This window comes from Hakea prostrata, chromosome 4 (genome assembly GCF_041222555.1).
Source record: "Hakea prostrata isolate BN-2017 chromosome 4, UWA_Hpros_2, whole genome shotgun sequence".
Taxonomy (NCBI): domain Eukaryota; kingdom Viridiplantae; phylum Streptophyta; class Magnoliopsida; order Proteales; family Proteaceae; genus Hakea; species Hakea prostrata.
In genome coordinates, this window is record NC_142603.1 from 51,232,969 (window position 1) to 51,254,986 (window position 22,018).

Sequence of the window (22,018 nt, forward strand, 5' to 3'; positions counted from 1 at the left end):
TGTATCATCTAAGCTTCTTTTTTGTTTTGAAGTGAATTTATATGAAGCTATCCAGGGTGGAAGCCTTGGAGCTGATTGAAGAGATTTACAAGAATGCTCCTTTTGCCAAAAATCTGGTTGGGAGGTATGACTAAAATTAACGATGCTAGATGCTAAAATTTCGTCAAGCAAACCAGTACTAGTCCAATCCAAATAGGTTCTCTGTTTGTTGAGCGCCTGTATTGCCACTTCACAATTTAAGCTCATTACCTTGGAAATTCCACATGGAAACTAGGGTTGCTAATCTAAAGTTGCCATAATAACCTAGAAAAAGGCTGAGGAATCACCGAACGTGTAGAGCCCCAATCGCCACCTTCAAGTTTTGCACAAAATGATTCTCAGTTAAGTGTTATAGAGTAACTAATGTTCTCCCTTTGAGTGCAGTGGACACTGCAAATTGCAATAGAAGCATGTCAACTGTGCAACCAACCTAGTTGTTTTGGAGTCCGGATTGTCTCCTCCAACGAATGCTCTCTCGACCATGAATTACAGGGAAACCACAGGGTTAGGGTGATGAGATTTTTTTTTTTAGTATTTTAGTATTTTTTTTTTTGGGTCCCCATATGATTTGTGGTTGTAACGCCCGTAGTCAGGGAAGATGATCCACACTCGTGAATTGTGTTCATGGCTAGTTTTTATCATGTCCATTTCTGACATAGTCGATTTCCATCTAGTTCAATCCACATAACATGGGTACAAGAAAATATCGGAAGTCAAAATTAAAACAAAATAACAAAGCATTTTACCTTCCAAATTCTCCCCATCTTCTTATTTCTGCAAGTTAAAGCAAATGTTAACTTTTTTTTTTTTTATGAGAATAAACTTAGATTAAAACGAAGTTAGTGCTGAAAGCACTTACAAATACTACATATTGTGCTATTACAGTCATCCATCTGTAAGATTCCTATTTCTATAATATTCAAAATACAATTCCTATTTCTGTATAATATTCAAAATACAATTGAAGCATTGGGTTGTGGAAATCCAAAAAAAGCACTTGTTTTGATATAGTAGCCTGGTTCATTAACTTGGGGAGTTCCTTGAGAGGCCATTTTTCTCCTGTAGGAGTTGGTAAATTTGTGTGATAAAATGAATGTTTGTCCAAACTTCATTTATCCTTATGCCAATCTGTTGTTGCTTTGTTCATTCCTATCTGAATGACATCAAGCATTGTCTCTAGGATTCCCTTTTCCTTCTTTGTTCCCAAAATTGACCGACTATAAGTGTCCGTCGCTGCACATCGCATTGCTCCAACCGACTACTCCTAGGTGTTGGTGATGTACCCCTGCACAAAACAAAACATTTTTATTAGAATGTAAGAACATATTACACCAGTTTATATCTGGTTAATTTATCATACCATTATTAATGTTATTTGATTGGGGGCTCAGAGATGTGTCATCTCCATTCATGTGTAATTTCAGTTCTCTGATCCAATAGTTTGTGCTAGATAGCACAACCCTGGGATCGGGTGTTTTTTGCATAAACATCCTCAGATTCCTTTCTTTCCATATAAAGTAGCAAGTGATTATGAACATTGACATGAACCACTGAGCCTTATTTTTATTCAATCATATAAGCAACTCTTGACATTGGCTTAGAAGGAATGAGTTATTCCAATTTTCCGTACGTAGCCCCAATGGTCCTACCGCATGAATTATTTTTCCCCAATCGCATGAAATGAAAATGTGCCATATTGTTTCTTCTGATTTTCCACATATTACGCATTGTGCGTTAATGTTTGACCACCGAGCAAGTTTGGCACTGACTGGTACCCCTGCATTTAATACATGCCAGAAGAAAACTTTGAATTTTGGGTGTATGGGAAGCTTCCACATGTGGTTCCACCACATCGTGAATTAGTACTGATGGATCCCTATTCTTTGTTTGACTAATTCCTTAAAGCCAGTTTGACTGAAAAATCTCCATTTGGAGAAATTAATGAAGACCAAGAGTCCTCATGATTGGTCAAATTGATTGGCAAAGTTATTACAGGTGTAAAGTTTAGAGACAACTCCCTGCTATTGTTTTGTAGGTCTTCTGCTACCTCGGCAACAGTTGCCTTCCTTGTCCATCTGCCGAAATCCTGGTTCACAGTTATGCTTTGTGCTTGACTTGGATCCCATGGGTCGAACCAAAATGAGGTGCTCCTTCCATTCCCTATCTTCCTTGCCACCACTGTTTCTTTGCATTGGAATGATACTCGTAATACTATTCCAAATCCATGATCCTTTTTTCTTTGAAACCATTGGATCGAACAGACTTTGGTCTTTGAAATATCTTGCTTTGAAAACCTTTACCCATAGTGCACCCGGATTTGTGATTATTCGCCATCCCTGCTTTAGTAGTAATGCCAAATTCATGTCTTCCATTTTCTTGAATCCCATTCCTCCCACCTCTTTTGGTAGACAGAATTTGCTCCATGAGATAAGGTTCAATTGTTTACTTTTATGGGGTAGGCCGTTCCAAAATCAATTACAGATTGCATCGATTTTGTAGCATGTTATTTTGGGAAATCTCAAACATTGCATTTGATATAGAGCCATTGATTAAATTGAAGTTTGCATTAACACCCCTCTTCCTACAAACAAGAGGTTGGTTGCCTTCTAGATTGTTAGTTTCTTAGATATTCTTGTAACCACATTGTGTAGTGTTTTTGTCTTTGCCCTTCCCGGTGTTAAATTTGACCCCAGATATGATACTTCACCCTTAATTTCTTGGACTTTGAGTATAGAGAGGATTGCTTGTTTGTCCATGGTAGGGACATTCTGCTTGAAAGCAAATGTTAACTTGACGGTTCCCAGTTGTACGCTTTCTTTTTTTTAAACAAATAATATCTTATATTAAACTCTCTAGGCTAATGCTAGAGGAAAGGAGATTAGTGTTTACAAAACAAGGTGGAGGCTACCACCAGATTATGCCAAAATTTCTTAGAGCCACGGGTTAGTAATCAACAAGAGAGTTACAAGGTCTATGGACAAAGCGAAAACTTACATAAACTAAACTAGCAGAGAGCCTCATAATTTCCTGGACTGAGCCATGACTTGGCCAGTCTAGAGACTGAACCTGGCCATTTAAGGTCTTTATGGCTATGAGGCAATCTGAAAAGATTACAACTTGATTAATACGCAAAGTACAAATAACTAAGATAGCATCTCTAATTGCTTCTAATTATGTTGCAAGGGCTGAAAAACCAAATCCAAAAGTAACCTTTGCAAGAACAAAATGCCTTGTAGGACTCCAAACAATGTTGCTCCTCCCTGAATGCCTTGAAGACTTGTTCCACGAAGCATCTGAGAAAACCTTGAAACATGTTTGAGGTGGTGAAAGATTTGTATCTAAAGCACTACTATTGCTTGCTGAGATGTCCAGGCTATCAATTGGACCCTGGAGAGAAGGATGTTCTTACATCCACTGAATTTCGTTGAGTAACCTATTCATCCAAGTCATAGTATTAAAAAATGAAGCACTCTTACCATTAAATAAAAATTCATTTCTTGCATACCAAATGACCCAACAAAGTATACTACTGATCGTATGCACATGTTCATCATGACTAGAATCTCCAAATTTTGCATCCAAAAAATTCAACCAATCATGAATAGAGTTACCTACAAATTCATCGGTGTCAATTCTAAGGGGAAAGCTCTCCAACAAGCTTTTGCAAACTCACAATGGAATAATGCATGAATAGTTGTTTCCACATGTAAAGCACATATAAGACATAGAGGTGAAGGACTACTATTCCTATTAAAAAGGGCTTGTTGAGTTGCAATACCATTATGAGCTACCTTCCATAAGAAGATTTTGATTTTTGGCAAGGATTTGATTTTTCAAAGTCTTCCCCAGTTCTCATTTGCCGAGAGGGATGATTGGGCTTGAGAATAATTGTACGCTTTCACAGATCTCTAGGTGCCCCATTCAAATTTCCAGAATGTCTGGATTTCATTCTCTCATCGTAATTTCATCACTCATCATAGGAGTGGTATCATATCGATCTGATCGTTGAGAAAGTGCATCTATATGGATCACCACCTTACAAAAAATATATAATATATCAAGAGTTTTTTTTTTTTTTTTTGTATGACATATATCAAGAGTTAAGTCAGTTATTTTGCAAGAGTACGGATCACCTCCCTGTATCTGCTCTGTTGATGCTTTTTCACCATAAATTTTGGGTTGGGTGGAGATCATGTTTTTAAGATTATTAAAATATTTAAAGGTGAAATTCCAGGTGAATTTTACATAGGTTTTACATAAAATGTGTAGTGAAAAGGCGTTCCACAACAGTCATCTCTTGAATTGTCTGTGAAAATTACTAAAAGGGTCTTCTTTCACGAAGAAATTACGACAGGCTAATCAACTAAATTCTTTCAAATGGTCATGATCTTCATTGCCAACAAATAATGGCCAATTACTGGTCACACGTACCATCCATGAAATTGTTTAATTTCTATTTATTACTACTTCAACTTACATTTTTTATGGGAGCGGCTCATGAACGCATCCTTTGGCTAGTTTGATACGATGAAGATGGACCTGTATCAACATATTTTGGTGGACGACCTAAATGGCCTGCTTGCAGAGATCTATGGTGGAAGCGGAGGGCTTGGGTCAACCCGATTGGAGTCTATATATTTGTATCTTATGTTCACCAACCACATTATTGAGATATTTGAGATTTTTTATTAGGGTTTTGGGTGAATTTTTGTAACACCTTTTTGGCAATTGGTTGTGAGATTTTCTTCTAATCTTTTTCTACATAGTGGAAAAATCTTCTTCTTCACCCGTGCACGTAGCATACCATATCGGTGTGTGAATCATGTTAAATCTTTGTGCATTTTCATTTTTGTTTATTTTTCAATTCATTATTTCATGGTGTTTATTATAATAGAATTTAATTATTGTTGCTCCAAAATCTGACTGTGGGCCAACTAGTTCGTTACTGGACTAATCTTGGTTCTTGAGAAACAAAGAAAGTGAGTGTGGGCCGCCTCAGGGGATGGGAAAACCGCCTCCAATGATTAAGTCAAAATCTGGTGAACACAAATCCTCGTCGAGAGGACTAAATGCTCCAAGAAGACGAAGAGAAAATGTCTCCTTGGGTAGTTGCAAGAGTAAATATTCAAAGTTAATGTTCTTGGACTTACCCTAATTCGTGTGAAGTATTGGCTTATATACCAAGTTCATACCTCTGAGGTGGTGAAGATGCATCGTAGCCCTCGGATTTCTTGATGGAGGGTGGTGAAGGCTTCTGATGGGCAGCTTGATCAGCAAGCTAAGTGCCCAATCTTCTTGAAGAAGCTTCAAGAAACTTTACATAATTGGAAAGATGATCCTATTGACCTTGAAGATTCTATTACAAAATGCATTCATAATTTAAATTGTTTCCATAAATTTTTGCATATACATACTCTTCTCTAACCACATTTGGCACATTACCTTTTGAGGCCTAAATCACTATGATATAATTGATAAGATTGTTCATTAATTTTGAAGATTTTGCTACAAAATGTTTAACTAATTTAAATTATTTTTAGAAATGATTCTAGGGAGATTCTCTTCCTTAGCTACGTTTGGCACATTGCCTTTTGAGTCTTGAATCATTGGGACAGAATTGGTAAGATTGTCCATTGACGTTAAAGATTTTGCTATAATCACGAAAGGAATCGCCAAAATATCGAGATTTTGTCGATATATCTGTCGATTCAGATATATATCGCGAAATATCGGCGATATTTTACAATTTTGAATATCACCCCTTGTTTCGGTTCAGTGTTCGCCAAATTTTGACAAAAATTGTACTTTTGTTAGGACCCAATATAATACATTGCACTAAGAGGACTCAACATTAATTTTTAATGGTCCACTAAAATGACCCCACATGTAAAAAAAAACTCTTTGAATTATAGTACATATAATCTCATCCTTCCATTTAAATTATTGAGATGATCTCCTTTCTCTATATCATCAGTTTCTATTGGAACATTTATATATGTTGTATTTTTATGAAGAAACTTTTTCATGTGTTATATATTAATATTTTATACCATTGGTTTATTGTTTATAGTTATCCTAAGAGGCAAGAGCATCATAGAATGTATGTGGTCTATTTATCAAAGAATTCGATGTCACTTTCGGTTATTTGAAAAGAAAAAGTGAATCAGACCGGTTCCGGTCCCCATAAATAAAGAAATAAAAGAAAAGACAAAAGTGGTAATGGATCATCCACGTGTACAATTGTCATTGGGTGTAGAAACACATGGATGTAAATTGTTGCAAATGATTTGTACGCCAGGAAACGCTAACGCACTGACGCAGCGCCAACTCAGCATCACATTTCTTATTATCGTGATCTACCTCTCAAGTCTCAACCCATTATTTTCATAAAAAACACCAAAAAAAAAAAAAAAAAAAAAAAAAGTTTTGCTATGGGAGTATGGAATAAACTAGTCCATTTGATTGGTCAAAATTCATTTTATATTTGTAATCGAATATCTTGATATGAACTTAACATTTGTGGAGAAGCTTCTAAATGGTATTTAAGATGGCTAGAGAAATTCATCTGTATAATTTATTTTCTGTGAATTTTTGAGAAATAAAAATGTACATGATATCTATTATATTCGACCTGGTAATGAGAAGTTAATAATTGAGGATTACTCCTCCACAGTAAATGAATCATGTGAATCCTGTAATGCGAAAGTACAGAAACAACAAAGTATTACAAAAAAGGGTAATTGGTCTAAACCAGCAAAGGGTTGGTTTAAATGCAATATTGACGCTTCCATTATCAAACAATGTCAAATTGCTCAAATAAGAGGAGTTATTAGAGACCATAGTGGAATTTTTCAATGTGGATTCACAAAAAATGTGTGATGTAACGGTGCGGTTTGGAGCGGCTTTGGGTTGAGCTTAACAGTTTCAGGCTCTAAAACTCCCAACCCAAACACGGCCCCGTTAACAAAATAACGATTTTGGGCCGGTTTCAATATGATGCAATTTGGGCTCAGACTAACTAATGATTTGGGCTAACGGTCTATACTAGGGTTGACTAACAGTTTGAGCTAACAATTTATGATATACAAGAAAAAGAACAAAAAGAAATAATTGAGCATCTTGCAACAAAAACTAAAATTCCATGGAAAGCAAAATTGCCATTGATCAATTCCCATTAAAAAAATGAGAAGTCATTCTACATTATAGAAATTTCACCTATCTTATAGAAATCAAGAACTCAAATAATAAATAGTAACATAGAAATTACAAGTTCATTCCTCAAGCTCCACCAGATAGTCTTGAAACAAATCTTCAAACTAAAAACCCTTTTAAATTTCAACTTGCGTTATAATTGATTGTCTTGAAATTGGGTTCTTGTTTTGTAAGAATGTTGACTTTTTTCCTCTTTATGAAATCCATCTCTTTTTTCGATTGGTATTGACCTTGATATGGAAAGAAATACCTTTGGATTGGATAAATATCTACTTAATTTAAACAAAGTTGGTACATTCAATTGAGCATTGATGCTTAATCCTTTTAATTGTCCTTTACAAGTAGTAGAAGACTATTTGATCTTTGAATTCATGCCCAATTTTTTAATAATCTATACCAACCTACCTAGTGGTAATATGATAATTCAAACAATATTTAATGTAAAACTATAAAACGGGTTATAAAACGGTTTATGATAGGTTGCGGTTTGGGTTCGGGTAGGTGCGGACTCTTCCACCCTCAGCCAAAACATAGCCCATTAAGGTTCGATTTGGGCAAGTTCATGCTATAATGGGCCGGTGTTGTTCGGTTGTAACGGTTTGAGCTACAAATTGACACTTCTAGATGTAATAAAGTTGTAGAAGCTGAAATTTTGGCATTGAAAGAAAGATTGAACATTGCTCTCAATATGGGGCCTGACTTATTGAAATGGAATCCGACTCTGCCAGGCTATTTTGCTTCTTCATCCTTATTCGAAGATCAAAGAAATTTTAAGAACATATTCATAGGTGTGCTGATTTACTTACAGGGCTTCTTAATGTTAAACAAATAATTGCTTTTGACCTTGGCATACTTCCTGACCGCCTTGCCTTCTTGGTTAATGAAGAGAGACAATGTCGGTGTTTCTACAGAATGTAACACCTCTTTATATTCAATATAAGTCTTTATTTTCTCCAAAAAAAAAAGTTAACGTGCCATATCAGTAGACAAACTTCATTAAATTTGTCTACTAACTTTCTCGCCGCCAATGAACAAATAAATTATACATTGAAATTTCATGAAAAAAATTATTTTTTTAACTTAGACTTCAAATTCAAACAAACGATGCCACATAGTTTGTATATAACTTGTAAAAATATTAACTCCACGTCATAGGTTGTGGCTTGTGCATAGACGACACTTCCTTTGACTGTCAATCACCCTCTGCAAGGTCTACAAGGTCCACAGGAACTATTAGACAAAGACATGTTGCCTTTTTTGAATGAAAATTTCATAAGCTAAGTGGTTTTAAGGATTAAGTGAGAAGCAACGACATGATTTGGTATAGTAAGATAAGTCATTACGCCTTACATGGAAATTAAGCTAAATTATCCTTCACAATTACACAAACAACCTAGTTTTTTATGAATTCGGATCATCTCCCCGTCGGCTTCTTGACCACAAAAACCAGTGGATCCCACTGGTGATTTTTTTTTTTTCTTTTTCAAAAAGTGTTTTTCACCGTGGGTCCCATTGATCTTTGTGGTTACGAAGTGTCGAGGTCGCTGATCCGAACTCATTTTTTATTACTAACAAAAAAACAAACACCTACCTTTTCAAATTTCAACAATAAGAGCAATAGAACAAAAGTTCCATAGATGTAATTAAAAACACAGTTGAAAAACTAGGTTTTGACTTGGCTACGAAAAGCACAACCTCACCTAGTCACCTTTCAATTTTCAACGATAATAAGTTGATTATCACTTGGCGTGATTCAGTAATTAAAGTATTAAACAGAAATTGGACATAATCAAACTTATTAGGTTCTTAATGCATATTATGGAAAATTTTCAATTTACATATTTAGATTATTAACACCTTCCAATTTCAATGCAATTTTTTTTTTTTTTTGGAAATAAATCAGCTAAAATAAAACTTAACATAATCAATCATTGTAATTAAAAAGAAGATCCCACTTTGAAATTGTGTACGTGTTAAAGACTTGATCTTCATCCTTTACAATTCCCACCCCTTACAATGTCTTATAATTCATCTATAGGATTGTTTCTTGTAATTCAGTCTATAGGATTTCGACACATGACAATTGATTATCGAAAAGAGAAAGAAAAAAATTAAGAGAAATTTTAGGGCCTGTTTAGTTATATGAATCTAGAGATTTGAAATATGTGGATTCATGAATGTGAGATTTATACCCGTTTGGTTGTAAAAATCTCTAGATTCATGAAATCTAGAGATTCATATTTTTACACTAAAAATGTGAATCTGTAGATTTATGGGTATGCAGAGATTTCATCCCTACTATAAAAACGCTAAACATTTACATATTCACAAAAATCATAGATGAATCCATATATTTCATTTCACATATTAGGTTAACCAAACACTTAATTTTACAAATTATGACTCCATCGATCTCTAGATATTTGCAATTTCCAGACTCATGTAACCAAATAGGCTTAGGGTATCTAGTTGTATGACTCTGGAGATTTCAAATATCTAGGGATTTTAAATTTATAGATTTCAAATCTATGAAATTATAATTTATAAAATTAGATGTTTGGTTGTGGAATGAAATTTGTGGATTCATCCTAAAAAACTATTTGATCGAAGTGATTTTTATGAATGTGCAAATGTATAGCTTTTTTGAAATCTCTGGATTTCACCCCTTACCCATAAATCTACAAATTCACATTTTTAGTGTAAAAAGGTGAATCTCTAGATTTCATGAATCCAGAAGATTCACACAACCAAACAGGTATAAATCTTAGATTTATGAATCAAGAGACTTGAAATCTCTGGATTCACGTAACCAAACAAGCTTAGGGTATCTATGGTTACATGAGTCCATAGATTTCAAATTTATGGAGTCATAAATCATAAAATTAATTATTTGGTTAACCTAAATTTGTGGAAATTTCATTATGAAAAACTATTTCGTGATGTGATTTTTGTGAATTCGCAAATGTTTAGATCCTTCCCTCGATATCCGCAGAGGCAGAAAATTTTGAAATCTCCTATTCATCTGGTAAGAGGATCCAAAATCAACGAACCATCCGTATCTTTGGTTTATGTGGAAGAGTGACTGTATCGTGAATAACTGATTATTGTATTTAACACGTGTCATATATCCATCGGCAAACTAGAGACACTCGTTTCCTTCCCTCGATTTCCGCACATTTTTCTTTACTTTTTTTCAACTAACACCAACCGACATTTCCAAATTACAATATCTTCACTGACAAACAAAATGTCGCAAATGTGCAAGTTCGACGCTTTTACCATTATACCCCTCGGTGTTTTCTTAAAAAAAACCCATTTCCCCCTAATGTAATGCCATTAGAAAAAGCTAACTGCTCCGGATCCGACCCGTAAAGGTTCGGATCTTGCAGATTTTTCTTCCAACTCACACATTCACACATAAAGACATAACCAGATCAGATCAGATACGATGTCAAACAGAATTTAAGTATGGAGCTTTTGGTAATTACAACTTCTGCTCTTATCCTCTCAACGTCTCTCCCAGACAGTAAAAGTGTTCGCTTTGAAATCAAACCCACAAATATTAAATTAAATTAAAATTAAATAAAAAAGAAAAGTTTCCGTCGACGAACTTTCCAATTCGCGCTGCGCTGCCTATAAATACCAGCTGCTACTGTTTCCGGCAAGATTCATTCTCCGTCATTTCACGCGTTCTTCTTCTTGATCACGTTAAGTGCCTTTTGCTGTAAGTAAAGGAAAATTGGGCATTTTATTTTTCTGGTTTGATCTTCCAACTTTCATTCTTTCTTTATTTCTTTACTTGGATTCTTGTTTTTGTTATCTCAATCTATACTTGGAAACTCTGTTTTTTCAAATTTTCAAGATTAACAGAGTTGTAAATATACTTAATTTTTCATCGATTCATCTCAGAATCCCTAGATTAGGTATAGTTACAGTTCAAATTGAATCCCTTTTAATCCCCATTCCTTTCGTGGTATGAATACTAGTGGATCAATCGGAATATACACCATGAAGCCCTGTTGTAGAATCCTAATTAGATGCAGAAGTTCGACCTTCTTCGGATCCCTACAGCCGAGCTGTCGTCACCGTTTTGTTGATAGTTTGCCGAATTTTCGATCTAAATTAGTCCAAGATCGGCAATTCCATCAATGTTCTCCTCGATTATTTGGGTTGACACGTGTAATCGATCTGGGTCACGGACCCCCTCGTCGTCTCGATTCTAGTTCGGGCCTGTATAGGGTTTTTTCCGATTGTTCTAACCTCGGTAGAGGTAGGGGTAGGGCAACTTCTGTGATTTCGAATATTGCTTCAGATGTGCGGCAACTTTCCTCCTCAGTTGAGTCTCATGTTAATGAGAATAGCTTTGAGAGGATTTACATTCAAGGTGGCATGAATGTGAAGCCTCTTGCGGAAGAAAGTATTGAGACAGATGTGGGTGTTGAAAAAGAGGAAGAACACAGAATAGAAGATACTCGTGTGGATGTAGATATAGGAAATGCGGAGGTTCTGGATGATGCTGCTGTCTCAACCCAGCAGAAGGAGGTGTCTCAGATTGAAAAGGAAGCATGGAATTTGCTACGGAGTGCTGTTGTTGATTATTGCGGAAACCCAGTGGGAACTGTTGCAGCTAACAATCCTTCTGACAAGCAGCCTCTTAATTATGATCAGGTCTTTATTCGTGATTTTGTCCCATCAGCTCTTGCATTCTTGCTCAATGGTGAAGGAGAGATCGTGAGGAACTTTCTCCTGCACACTTTGCAATTGCAGGTAAGCTGATGCATATTTTATGTGTTTTCTTCACAATAATTTGTTTTGTTTGAGTAGAGAACAAAGATTGATTGTCCCTGGTAATTTGACTCTTTTGATATGTTCTTGACTTTAGTAACTCGCAGTTACCAACATTGAAATGGAAGTAGGCATGATGTCAAAACAATAGATGCTGAATGAGTTCTTTTACCTAGATTGTTGAATGTTATTGTGGTCTATCAAATATTGGCTGGCCCTTCTGTTCAATTTTTGTGAGGCAGACCTCAAAGGCCGTGCTTACAGACTTTTACAACTTACAAGTTTGAACTTACTATTGTTCCTAAATGGTATTCTGTATTTTATTTCAGAGCTGGGAGAAAACAGTGGACTGCTACAGTCCAGGCCAAGGATTAATGCCTGCAAGTTTTAAAGTCAGAACGGTGCCCCTTGATGGCAGTAGTGGAGCATTTGAGGAGGTCTTGGATCCAGATTTTGGAGAATCTGCAATAGGCCGTGTTGCCCCAGTTGATTCAGGTAGTGTTTTGTGGTTTCATATGCCAGCAACTGTTGAGTTACTAACATTTGTAGTCATGGTATGTAGTATTGTTGTGATTCATAATGTGAATGGATGCTGTTGTGTGGTTCTTTGAGTATTCCCATACCTCGTATTTTCAACAATTGTTTTGCTAATTCTTGGATGAACATCAGCAATGAGCTCTGAAGAAAGCTGTTCTATTTTTTGACTACTCTAATAGGTTTATGGTGGATTATCTTGTTGAGAGCTTATGGAAAGATAACTGGTGATTATGCATTACAAGAAAGGGTGGATGTTCAGACGGGCATCAAACTGATAATGAACTTGTGTTTAACTGATGGGTTTGATATGTTCCCTTCGCTGTTAGTCACTGATGGCTCCTGCATGATAGATCGAAGGATGGGGATTCATGGCCACCCCCTTGAGATCCAAGTAAGTCAGGTGTACTTGATATATATACTTTCAATTGTTGATGCATAAATTTGCTTGCTTCCCAGTGAGCGTGAACTGTAGGGCTAAAATGTGGGGGAGGCTAACTAGGTCTCTTTCCTTTTTTCTTTTTTCTTTCTTTCTTTTTTTTCTTTTCTTCTTCTTTTTCTTTTTCTTTTTCTTTTTTTTTTTTTTTTTTGGGGGGGGGGGGGGGGGCGGTGGTTGTTTTTCAGTGGGTAGGGTTGGTGGAAATGGTGGGAAGGGGTGAGTAAAACTTGAAATGGCATTCATGAATACAACCTTTTGGAAACAGGATGAGGCGGTTATTGGCAAAATGGATAAACTTATAACTCTCTTGGTATTGAAGGCATAAAGGTATCATCCAGCATTCGACTGCCTGACAATACTATAAGAGAACGAGCATGACATTTCATGTTGTATGACTTTCCCGTAGATAATGGGCCCAATCTTTCTGATTCGACTAGTTTTGAGTCTTTGAAAACTGCTAATTTACAGGATGATAGGGAGTCCCACATTAGAAAACTTTTGAGAATTTATTGGGACCCATTTGGGAACTGTAATGAAAAACTTTTTTGCTCTTCTTCATATAAGCAGGTGGACTAACCTCTACCTGCCTAAAAGCATTCCTGAATTGAACAGAGAGTCATTTTTTAAGCGGATTTTCACAAGATGATTTATTTAAAGGAGAAGAACAAGAAGAAAAAAAGGGAAGGTGGCTCATGCTCTTCTTTTTGAAACAACAAAAAGTGCCTTCGCTGTTGGTGTTGTGATTTTTTATGAATTATTTATATCTTTCCACAAGTAAGAAGATGTGAAGTCAACATCTCAGGCATGGTTTCAGCCAGCCCAAAAACTGAGTTGTCTTTTAGAGATACTGAAATCTTGTTCGGTGGGGGGTTCATCAAAAACAAATGATACCAGTTGAGTCCATTTTAGAGTTGATCAAACTTTTAACCCAAGACAAGTAAAGTTATGTTATTATAAATAAGGTGGAAAATAACATTTTGAAGTTTTCTTTTAATTTTCTTTTTTGCATGCAAAACCCTTCTTTGTTCATTCTTTCTTGAAGGTTGATTAAGAGGATATCTTTTTTTGTGCTATTGCATTTCTTGCTTAAGGAAAAATTCATCATTTATCAGAATGTATGTCACTTCTTTTGTCTGATGGTAGCATGTTTTAATCTCACCTCTTCAATTTTACCCATAAATTTGTGTGGGGAGTCACTTTATCATCGTAGCTGTAAAGATTGACTACTGCGTACAATTCCTGTTGAAAAATTGTTCAAAACTACCAGAGGCATGTTTAGTTGTCCTTGTTTTGACACTTCTGAGGGAATGATTGGGAAAGATATGTATAGAATCTTTTGATATATCCTCTGGAAGACTAATTAGGTGTTTATTATCTCACTAATCTAATATGTAAACATTATAGTTTAGTTCTGGTGTTTTTAATGTAGTTCTGTCTTGTATTTGAGCTGGTCAGTGCTTGACAAAATTTTGAATCACAGGCGTTGTTCTACTCAGCCCTGAGGTGCTCCCGTGAGATGCTCACTCTAAATGATGGATCCAAGAATTTGGTGAGGGCCATCAATAACAGACTGAGTGCATTATCATTCCACATTAGGGAATATTATTGGGTGGATATGAAGAAGATGAATGAAATATACCGCTACAAGACAGAGGAATACTCAACAGATGCCATCAACAAGTTCAATATATATCCTGAACAAATCCCTACTTGGTTAGTTGATTGGTTTCCAGACGAAGGTGGTTATCTCATTGGCAATCTACAGCCTGCTCACATGGATTTTAGGTTCTTCACTCTAGGCAACCTATGGTCCATTGTATCGTCTTTAAGTACTCCAAAACAGAATGAGGGTATTTTAAATCTGATAGAATCCAAATGGGATGATCTTGTGGGGCATATGCCTCTTAAGATATGCTACCCTGCTCTAGAGTATGAGGAGTGGCGTATAATCACAGGCAGTGACCCAAAGAATACGTGAGTTTATATTCCAAGATCTATGATTTTCAGCAGGTCTCTTTTTTGTTTATCTACTTGCTTTGGTGAAAATTTGCTGTGGAATACATCATAAGAGTTGAAATTCTTCTTGCTGGCTATCTAGTGCTTATAGTATTTTGTACTGATTTTTAGAATACTTAACTTAATCTTTTTACTTGTGCAGACCCTGGTCCTACCACAATGGTGGATCTTGGCCCACTCTTCTCTGGCAGGTATGCTTGGATTTTTCTCTTTTTATATGTTGTAATCCTGTTTCTGTTTACTGTCTCCTTAAGTCATGATCAGTTTCGGGTATTTTGATTGTCTTGGGATCTCTGGTAGATCCAATATATGTACCAATAAGACTCAGAAATGGTGTTCCTGTTCTCTGACATGTTTACTGAGAATCAGGTCAGGTCAGGATTCCAAGTTGATATTCTGACCCAGGATCCCAAATGTTGAGACCTTGGTCAGGATGGGAAAATAGGCTGATTCACCTCATAGCCATTTTTATTCGCCCATGTAGCAGCAGTTCATATCCAGTATTTGGTTTACCTGGATCTCTGAGGTTTAAAGGGCCAAATTCGATAAACCTGACCATCATCACCCCGTTATTGCTGCATACATTGGAGGGTATATATTCTGATTTACAGGAATGTAGCATCGCACTTCATCTAAGAAGATCTATGTCTAGAGTCTAGAGCCCTCAAATTCTAGTGGGAGATATTTGCAATCTGTTATGGACCAGTAAAGTGGGATGGCTATGTCCTGTGTGTTGGTCTGGGTTTTTGAGTCTTGTGCTCTGTTGGCCTGGTTCTAATATTTGCATCTGGGGAAAATTTTCAGTTCACCCTAGCCTGCATTAAGATGGGGCGTCCAGAACTGGCCAGGAAGGCAGTTGATTTGGCTGAGCAGAGGCTCTCAGTGGATCAGTGGCCTGAATACTATGACACCAAAAATGGAAGGTTTATAGGCAAGCAATCACGGCTGTACCAGACATGGACAATCGCAGGGTTCCTGACATCAAAAATGCTGTTGGAGAAACCAGAAATGGCATCCTTGCTCTGCCTGGAAGAGGACTATGAGCTGCTTGAGATGTGTGTGTGTGCATTGAGCAAAACTGGCCGCATAAAGTGCTCCCGTGGTGCTGCCAGATCACAGATCCTCATTTAGATGGGACTCTGATCATTCAAGGGTGTTGCTGCTCCCGTGGTGCTGCCAGATCACAGATCCTCGTTTAGATGGGACTCTGATCATTCAAGGGCGTTGCTCCTACACTGTACAGGAAAATATTTCAGAAACATAACAATAAGATGCAAAAAAAAAAAAAAAACTTTCAAGTTTCAAAATCAGAAAGTTTTCAGTGTTTCCGTGAAGGTAATATTGTACAGCCCTTCCAAGTTCACAGGGAGGGACTAATCCACCTCCCTGGCTCCAGAGCCAACATTTGTTGTATGATATTTGTTATTTAGATTTGTAGGCTTAACTGACCATGAAAGAGGAAATATATGCATTTCGAAGACAGGAATATTTTCTTTGGTTTTTTATTTTTGTTAAATGTGCCAGTAATTCTGGTTCTATACTCATGTACCAGTAACGACTTCTCTTTCTTCTAGTAAATGTAATAATTTACCCATGTATGAACATTTAATGCTTGATACAACTTAAAGATGATCTTCCATAGTTAATGGAAATTGCTCTGGCAGGGGAATCAGGCTGTATGCCTTGTGAAATGATTATACTTTCTCTTTTTTCTGTACCTAGGCTTCTCATGAATGCATCTATAACTTTCAAGTCCTCTGTTTCGCCTTGTGTTTCAAGAGAGCTGTCCAACATGTTGAGCTCTAAATCTAATAGGTTATTTTAAAAATAAATAACATCTGGTAGTGTGCTATATGTTAAGTCTTGTGTTGCAGGGAAATGATTGTTGTCCCATTGGGAAAGCAGAAATGAGCATATGTTGATTATTTTGTATTAGAGTTTATCATTCATGGTCTATTTTTCTCTCATACTGTTAGTCTAGCAGACAAAAGAAATTCTATGGTGGGAGAGCCAGTAGAGTGTCATTGATTAGCGCCTGACCTTATTTGGAGGGTTTCTTTCAATAAGTGCTCAATAAATCATAGAACTCTACTATGTGACATATTCTAATCCAAGGATTAAGATAAATCTGATGAGTATTATTGTGTGGCTGTCTGTCTTTTAATTCATGAAGACTCATTGAAGATTTCTGCAAAACAGAGGAACCAAATACTCTTGAATATTCTTTCAAAATTAGTGAGAAGCCATATGACTTTCCCTATATAGATGCTGTCAATGGGAACTTTCCTAAGGGTCTCACCTTGACCCACTTTCCCACATACAAAATAGGTAATTGGATCTTTCACCCCCAGAAAAGAAAACAAAAACAAAAACTGGATAAGTGGGATTCTGGGAACCTTGGGATGAGCCTCTCTTCTTAATCCATCCATGCATGCACCATTCCATTAAATATCTGATTCTGATCGGATTTAAGTAGTTGGTCCCTTTTGGAGAAGAGAAAGCCATACACGCATGCAAGAAAACCTTACCTTTTCTCTGGGTGAACCAATGGGAAGAACCTTGATCATTTGACTCTTACCAACATGACCCATTATTCCAAATATGAAATGGATAAGTTGGTGCAAAGAATCAAAGATTTGTACAGTTACTTGGTTAGGCCTGGGTCTTCCTTCTCTTTTGAAGTTAACAAATTTGATTAAGATACAGATATTTGACTCTTGTACGAAAACCTCCCTCAGTTTCCACACTTTTGCTTGGTTCATTGTCACAAACTTAATAATATGGATTAATGAGTGATTAATGCATTTCTAACTACTTTCTTTTCTTTCTTTTTTTAATATTTTTTTAAGGAAATATATAGCACCTTCTTTAAATGGGGAATTTGGAAAGAAAATGCTCTTTTGAGTAGATAATACTTACAAGAACCTGTTAATGTATTGTGGAGCCCAATTGGTGAGTTTGTTGGCTGAGTGGCACCCACGTACGTTAGAACTAGCAGGTCTAGTCATGTCATGGATGGTGTGTATCTCACCATGGTCTGCAATGCACATTCCTTGAAATCAAAAGTGCATGCAAATATTCTAAAGCTAGCTAGCTATCATTTAATATGAGAATGTTCTCTTCTTCCAACTAACTAGAGATCGACACATGTTCACATATTTGTAAAGCTAAAGAAGGCACTACTAGCTAGCAGAATTAAAGAAGCTGAAAGCAAAGAGGCAGTGTCCTTTCTTACCTAACATTAATTATTATGATTACTACCAGCTAAGATGATGTGGATATGCTCTCATATAATTTCAAATTACAAAAAGCTTTCTCACAAGTCACAACCAGATTCGCCATTAGCTGGACACTCATCAGTCCTTCCACTTCATCCATCAACCCCAGTAGAACAGTAGTATCACCTGGCATCTCCCCCTTTCTCATGAGCCTCAAAAGAAGAAGCCAGGCATGTCATTTAGGTTTAGCGTTCTTAGCTTAAGACACATCACCATTATTTTTATATCTTTGGAGGGGGAAGGTGGGTGGTGTGGAGATCTTCTCCATTCAATCTGCCCGTGTTCTCATTCTCCTACACTTATACAAGTAGCTAGCCCTGGTTGACACGGGCACACCCTGTATCAGGCCTTAGTGAGTGTGAGAGGATGGACGCATGCACAAGTAGGAATTGAGCGATGAATTAGCTTTGTTGGGTCTCAAAAACTTCCACCCGATTGCAGGAATTCAAATATTAGAATAAGATTTTGTTTTAGATTGGATACTTGTGGGTTGAAATTTTTTTCTCTGTATAAGTAGAAGATCCAGGCTTCATTGCCCTTGAACAAGTGCTACAAAATTAATAAAAGAAACATATTTATATACTGTATTTAACCCATATTAGTAATCCTCCTCTTAATCCATCCATCCATCCATCCATCCATTGTATGTACAGCAAGAATAAGAAAAGAGAGAGATTGAGAATTGGGGTGGTGGTTTTGGGTTTGGGTCAATGTGGAGAAGAGAAGGAAGCAGCAAAGTCATAGTGAGGTTCATGGGTCCTAAAGAGGTCCACACGAGAGTCTCCAAGGCGTAATGCATAAGCAGCTTTCTTGAACTCAGCCCAAGTGAAGGGTCTGTAGAGACTGGGCCTATCAGCTGTGACCATCTCTGGAAGAGGAGAGATCCTTTTGTGCAGTGATGGTGCCCCAAAGTACACCATTGACATCCTTGACTTCCTTGTGCTGCTATTTGTCATCGCCCTGTGCCTCACGCTCACAAACCTTCCATTCGTTAATACCTGCATTACCCAATCAATAGGTTTCAGAACCAAGCAACAAACTCAAACACAAACTCAACAATTAAAGGTGGACCTATGGAAATTGCTTGGGCACTTGCAGCAAACAGTCAAGATCAAAATTTCGACCATCCATTTCTAAAATGGACGGCCGAGATTGACAATGGTATTGGGCTGGAGATTAGGGGAAAAGGAAAAAAATGAGAGAAGGCATAGAATATATGGTCCCTACAAGCTTATTTAAGTTTCTACCAAGTATAAGACTTTTTTTACGTATAAGTGACAGATTAGCAGACAAGTTTCCTTAATTATACTCATTTTACACCCCTAATTAAACAAAGTGAACTTTTGATATTTCATTGGAAATAATCTATAAAGTAATATTAGGTGATAAGGGTTCAAACCTGCAAAAGGTCACCCACGTTGACACAAAAAGAAGAAGGGTCAGGAGGGACAGGGACCCAAACTCCATCGTCTAAAGAGATCTGAAGGCCGCTAACGTCATTGGATTTCAGTAGTGTTAGTATTTGTGGGTCGGAGTGTTCGCCGAATCCGACTCGGACACGATGTTCCTTGATGTCCCTAGCAGACGATGATGATAATGACGACGACGGTGACGGGTAGTGATTGAGCCTCATGACGGAGTCGCTATCAACGTCTCTGATCAGCCTGCTTAAGACTGACTTGTCTGGGACCCTCAATCCCTCTGCCATTAGATCCAGTATCTCACATGCAAGATCTCTAACTGCTTCTATGTAGTCATTCACAACAGAGCTGCAAAATTCCACAGAAACAGAAATCAATTTATAGAAATATTTTTTTGTCAAAAATTTTGCTTTGCTGTATTTATGAAGAATTGATAAATAATTTAGTAAGTCTTAGATGTGATCCCTAGATTCTTATTTCTCACCTACCATTTGGATTTGAAATCATACTCTGAAATGATTTCTCAACTTTCTTCTTCTTCTCAAACACTATTCATTCTTTGAATCTTCACATCACCTCAGAGTGACACAGAGATTTTCAACTTTGAAAGCATCTATCATGGCTGCTTTTCTTTGTTGGCCATATTTAGTATCTACCCAATGGCAATACTCAAGAAGAGGAAAAATTACTTTTTTCTTCTGTCTTTCTTTTTATGTTTCCATTTTGTGTTTTTGATTGGGACATAACAGAGATAGATGAATGCATCTCTCTGTTGTCATTACTTCTGATTATATTCTGAACCCACCCTGTGCTTTCTGGTCTCTGTTCTCTGCTCTCTGTTTCTGTGGCTCCTCGTTGGCACTATAAACACTTCACACTTTTTTATGGGCAAGCAACTAAAACTAAGATTAGTCTAATCATATTTTTAATTCACTAAGAAATCATTGCTTCAACTGTTGGGAAAATAAAAAATTGGGTAATTAATGAATTAAGTACTCCAATGGATTAGAATTAGAATTAGATAGTTCATCATTAATTCTTATCTGTAAATGACTATGAGACTAAACTAATGTAACAGAAAGAGAAGGAAAACAAAAATATAAAATGAATGTTGAGAATGCCATTGTTAACGTGGGAAGAGGTTAGAAGAAAAAAACCTGAAACTGGAGGGATCAGAAGAAAAAGCTTGAGAAGCCTGAGAAACAGAGAGAGGGTTGGTGTGGAGAAGAAGATATTCAACTTCACCCACATCGCCATTGAAGCCAATGTTCTTGTTTCCATACCCAAAAGGTGTAGCAGGTCCAGCAATCTCTTTCTCGGTTGCAGGTCTACGAAAGAAGTCGAACCCTTCTTTCTCCATTCTTTCAATGATGTCCCATGGTACACCATGATTGATAACCTTGAAGAACCCATATTCTTGACAAGCTTTCACTATAACCTCACTCACCTGTGACCTCTTCCGGGAGAGATCCACCACCGGAATATGTAATCCTCCTCCTCTGATCTTTTCACCACCCATAATTCTGGTAGGAGAAGCCACCACCACCATTGCTAAATTCTTTATGCTTTCTCTGTTTTTCTTGCTCCTTCTGGTTTCTTCTTTGCCTTGTGTCTCTCTTTTGGTCCCCTATACAGCTAATGCAGAGAAATATATAGTAAGAGCAGTAGAAAGCAGTAACTAGGAAGGAAAGATAGGAAGCCAGCGAGGAAGGAAGGAAAAGGAAAGGAAATGGGTTTGAAAATATTACAGATGACAAACTATGACAATTTCCAAATGGGAGAAGCCAGCAAGGAAGAAAGGAAGAAAATGAAAGGAAATGGGGTGAAAATTTAAAATGATAAGTTTGATAACAATGGACGAAAACTGCCCAAGTGGGCTCTCTAGGATAGTGATGTTTTTCACAGAAGCAGAAGCAGATCAGCAGGCTTGAACCCTTAAAACTCTTTTAAAGAGGAAGAAGAAGAAGAAGAAAGCAGAGAGAGAGAGAGAGAGAGAGAGATATGAACACAGTGAGAGAAGGAAATGGATAGAGAATCCTTTTAAAGAGAGAGAATGGAGTAATGGGTGTTTGTTTAAAGTGTTTGTTTAATTAAGAAAACTAATTAAGATGTAGTGGATTAAAGAGAATTTTAAATATTGGGTTAAAGAGATGAACAAGTACACCTTGTTTGAGGTCATCCTAAAGTTGCAGAAAGGAAAACGTTGACTTTTTCTTTAAAAAATTGGTTTTTTGACTCTTACCACTTTACTGTATTATTAATTAATTGCTTGCTTAATTTTAATAACTTCATCT

The 22,018-nt window shown here is 36.8% G+C and overlaps 2 protein-coding genes across 2 annotated transcripts; one reads left to right on the forward strand and one right to left on the reverse strand.

Moving 5' to 3' along the window:
• The first annotated feature begins 10,857 nt into the window (after window positions 1-10,857).
• On the forward strand, window positions 10,858-16,807 carry LOC149019448 (alkaline/neutral invertase A, mitochondrial-like). Its single transcript, XM_089153455.1, has 6 exons — window positions 10,858-12,018; window positions 12,366-12,531; window positions 12,753-12,964; window positions 14,490-14,983; window positions 15,168-15,216; window positions 15,830-16,807. The coding sequence occupies exons 1-6, from the start codon at window positions 11,227-11,229 to the stop codon at window positions 16,154-16,156; spliced, it is 2,040 nt and encodes a 679-aa protein (XP_089009581.1). The 5' UTR covers window positions 10,858-11,226; the 3' UTR covers window positions 16,157-16,807.
• A 1,955-nt stretch (window positions 16,808-18,762) lies between these two features.
• Window positions 18,763-21,558, reverse strand: LOC149019449 (gibberellin 2-beta-dioxygenase 2-like). The gene is made up of 3 exons (XM_089151037.1): window positions 20,882-21,558; window positions 19,703-20,072; window positions 18,763-19,301 (listed from the first exon to the last, which is right to left on the reverse strand). The coding sequence occupies exons 1-3, from the start codon at window positions 21,271-21,273 to the stop codon at window positions 19,011-19,013; spliced, it is 1,053 nt and encodes a 350-aa protein (XP_089007163.1). The 5' UTR covers window positions 21,274-21,558; the 3' UTR covers window positions 18,763-19,010.
• Window positions 21,559-22,018: the final 460 nt, after the last annotated feature.

Bases quoted from the DNA above. Each gene is read 5' to 3' on its own strand.
- LOC149019448 (XM_089153455.1), top strand. From the start codon at position 11,227: ATGAATACTAGTGGATCAATCGGAATATACACCATGAAGCCCTGTTGT. The intron at 12,019-12,365 runs GTAAGCTGATGC...ATTTTATTTCAG, and splicing joins TGCACACTTTGCAATTGCAG to AGCTGGGAGAAAACAGTGGA. The intron at 15,217-15,829 runs GTATGCTTGGAT...GAAAATTTTCAG, and splicing joins GGCCCACTCTTCTCTGGCAG to TTCACCCTAGCCTGCATTAA.
- LOC149019449 (XM_089151037.1), bottom strand. From the start codon at position 21,273: ATGGTGGTGGTGGCTTCTCCTACCAGAATTATGGGTGGTGAAAAGATC. The intron at 20,073-20,881 runs GTTTTTTTCTTC...GGAATTTTGCAG, and splicing joins TCTGATCCCTCCAGTTTCAG to CTCTGTTGTGAATGACTACA. The intron at 19,302-19,702 runs GTTTGAACCCTT...TGGGTAATGCAG, and splicing joins ACGTGGGTGACCTTTTGCAG to GTATTAACGAATGGAAGGTT.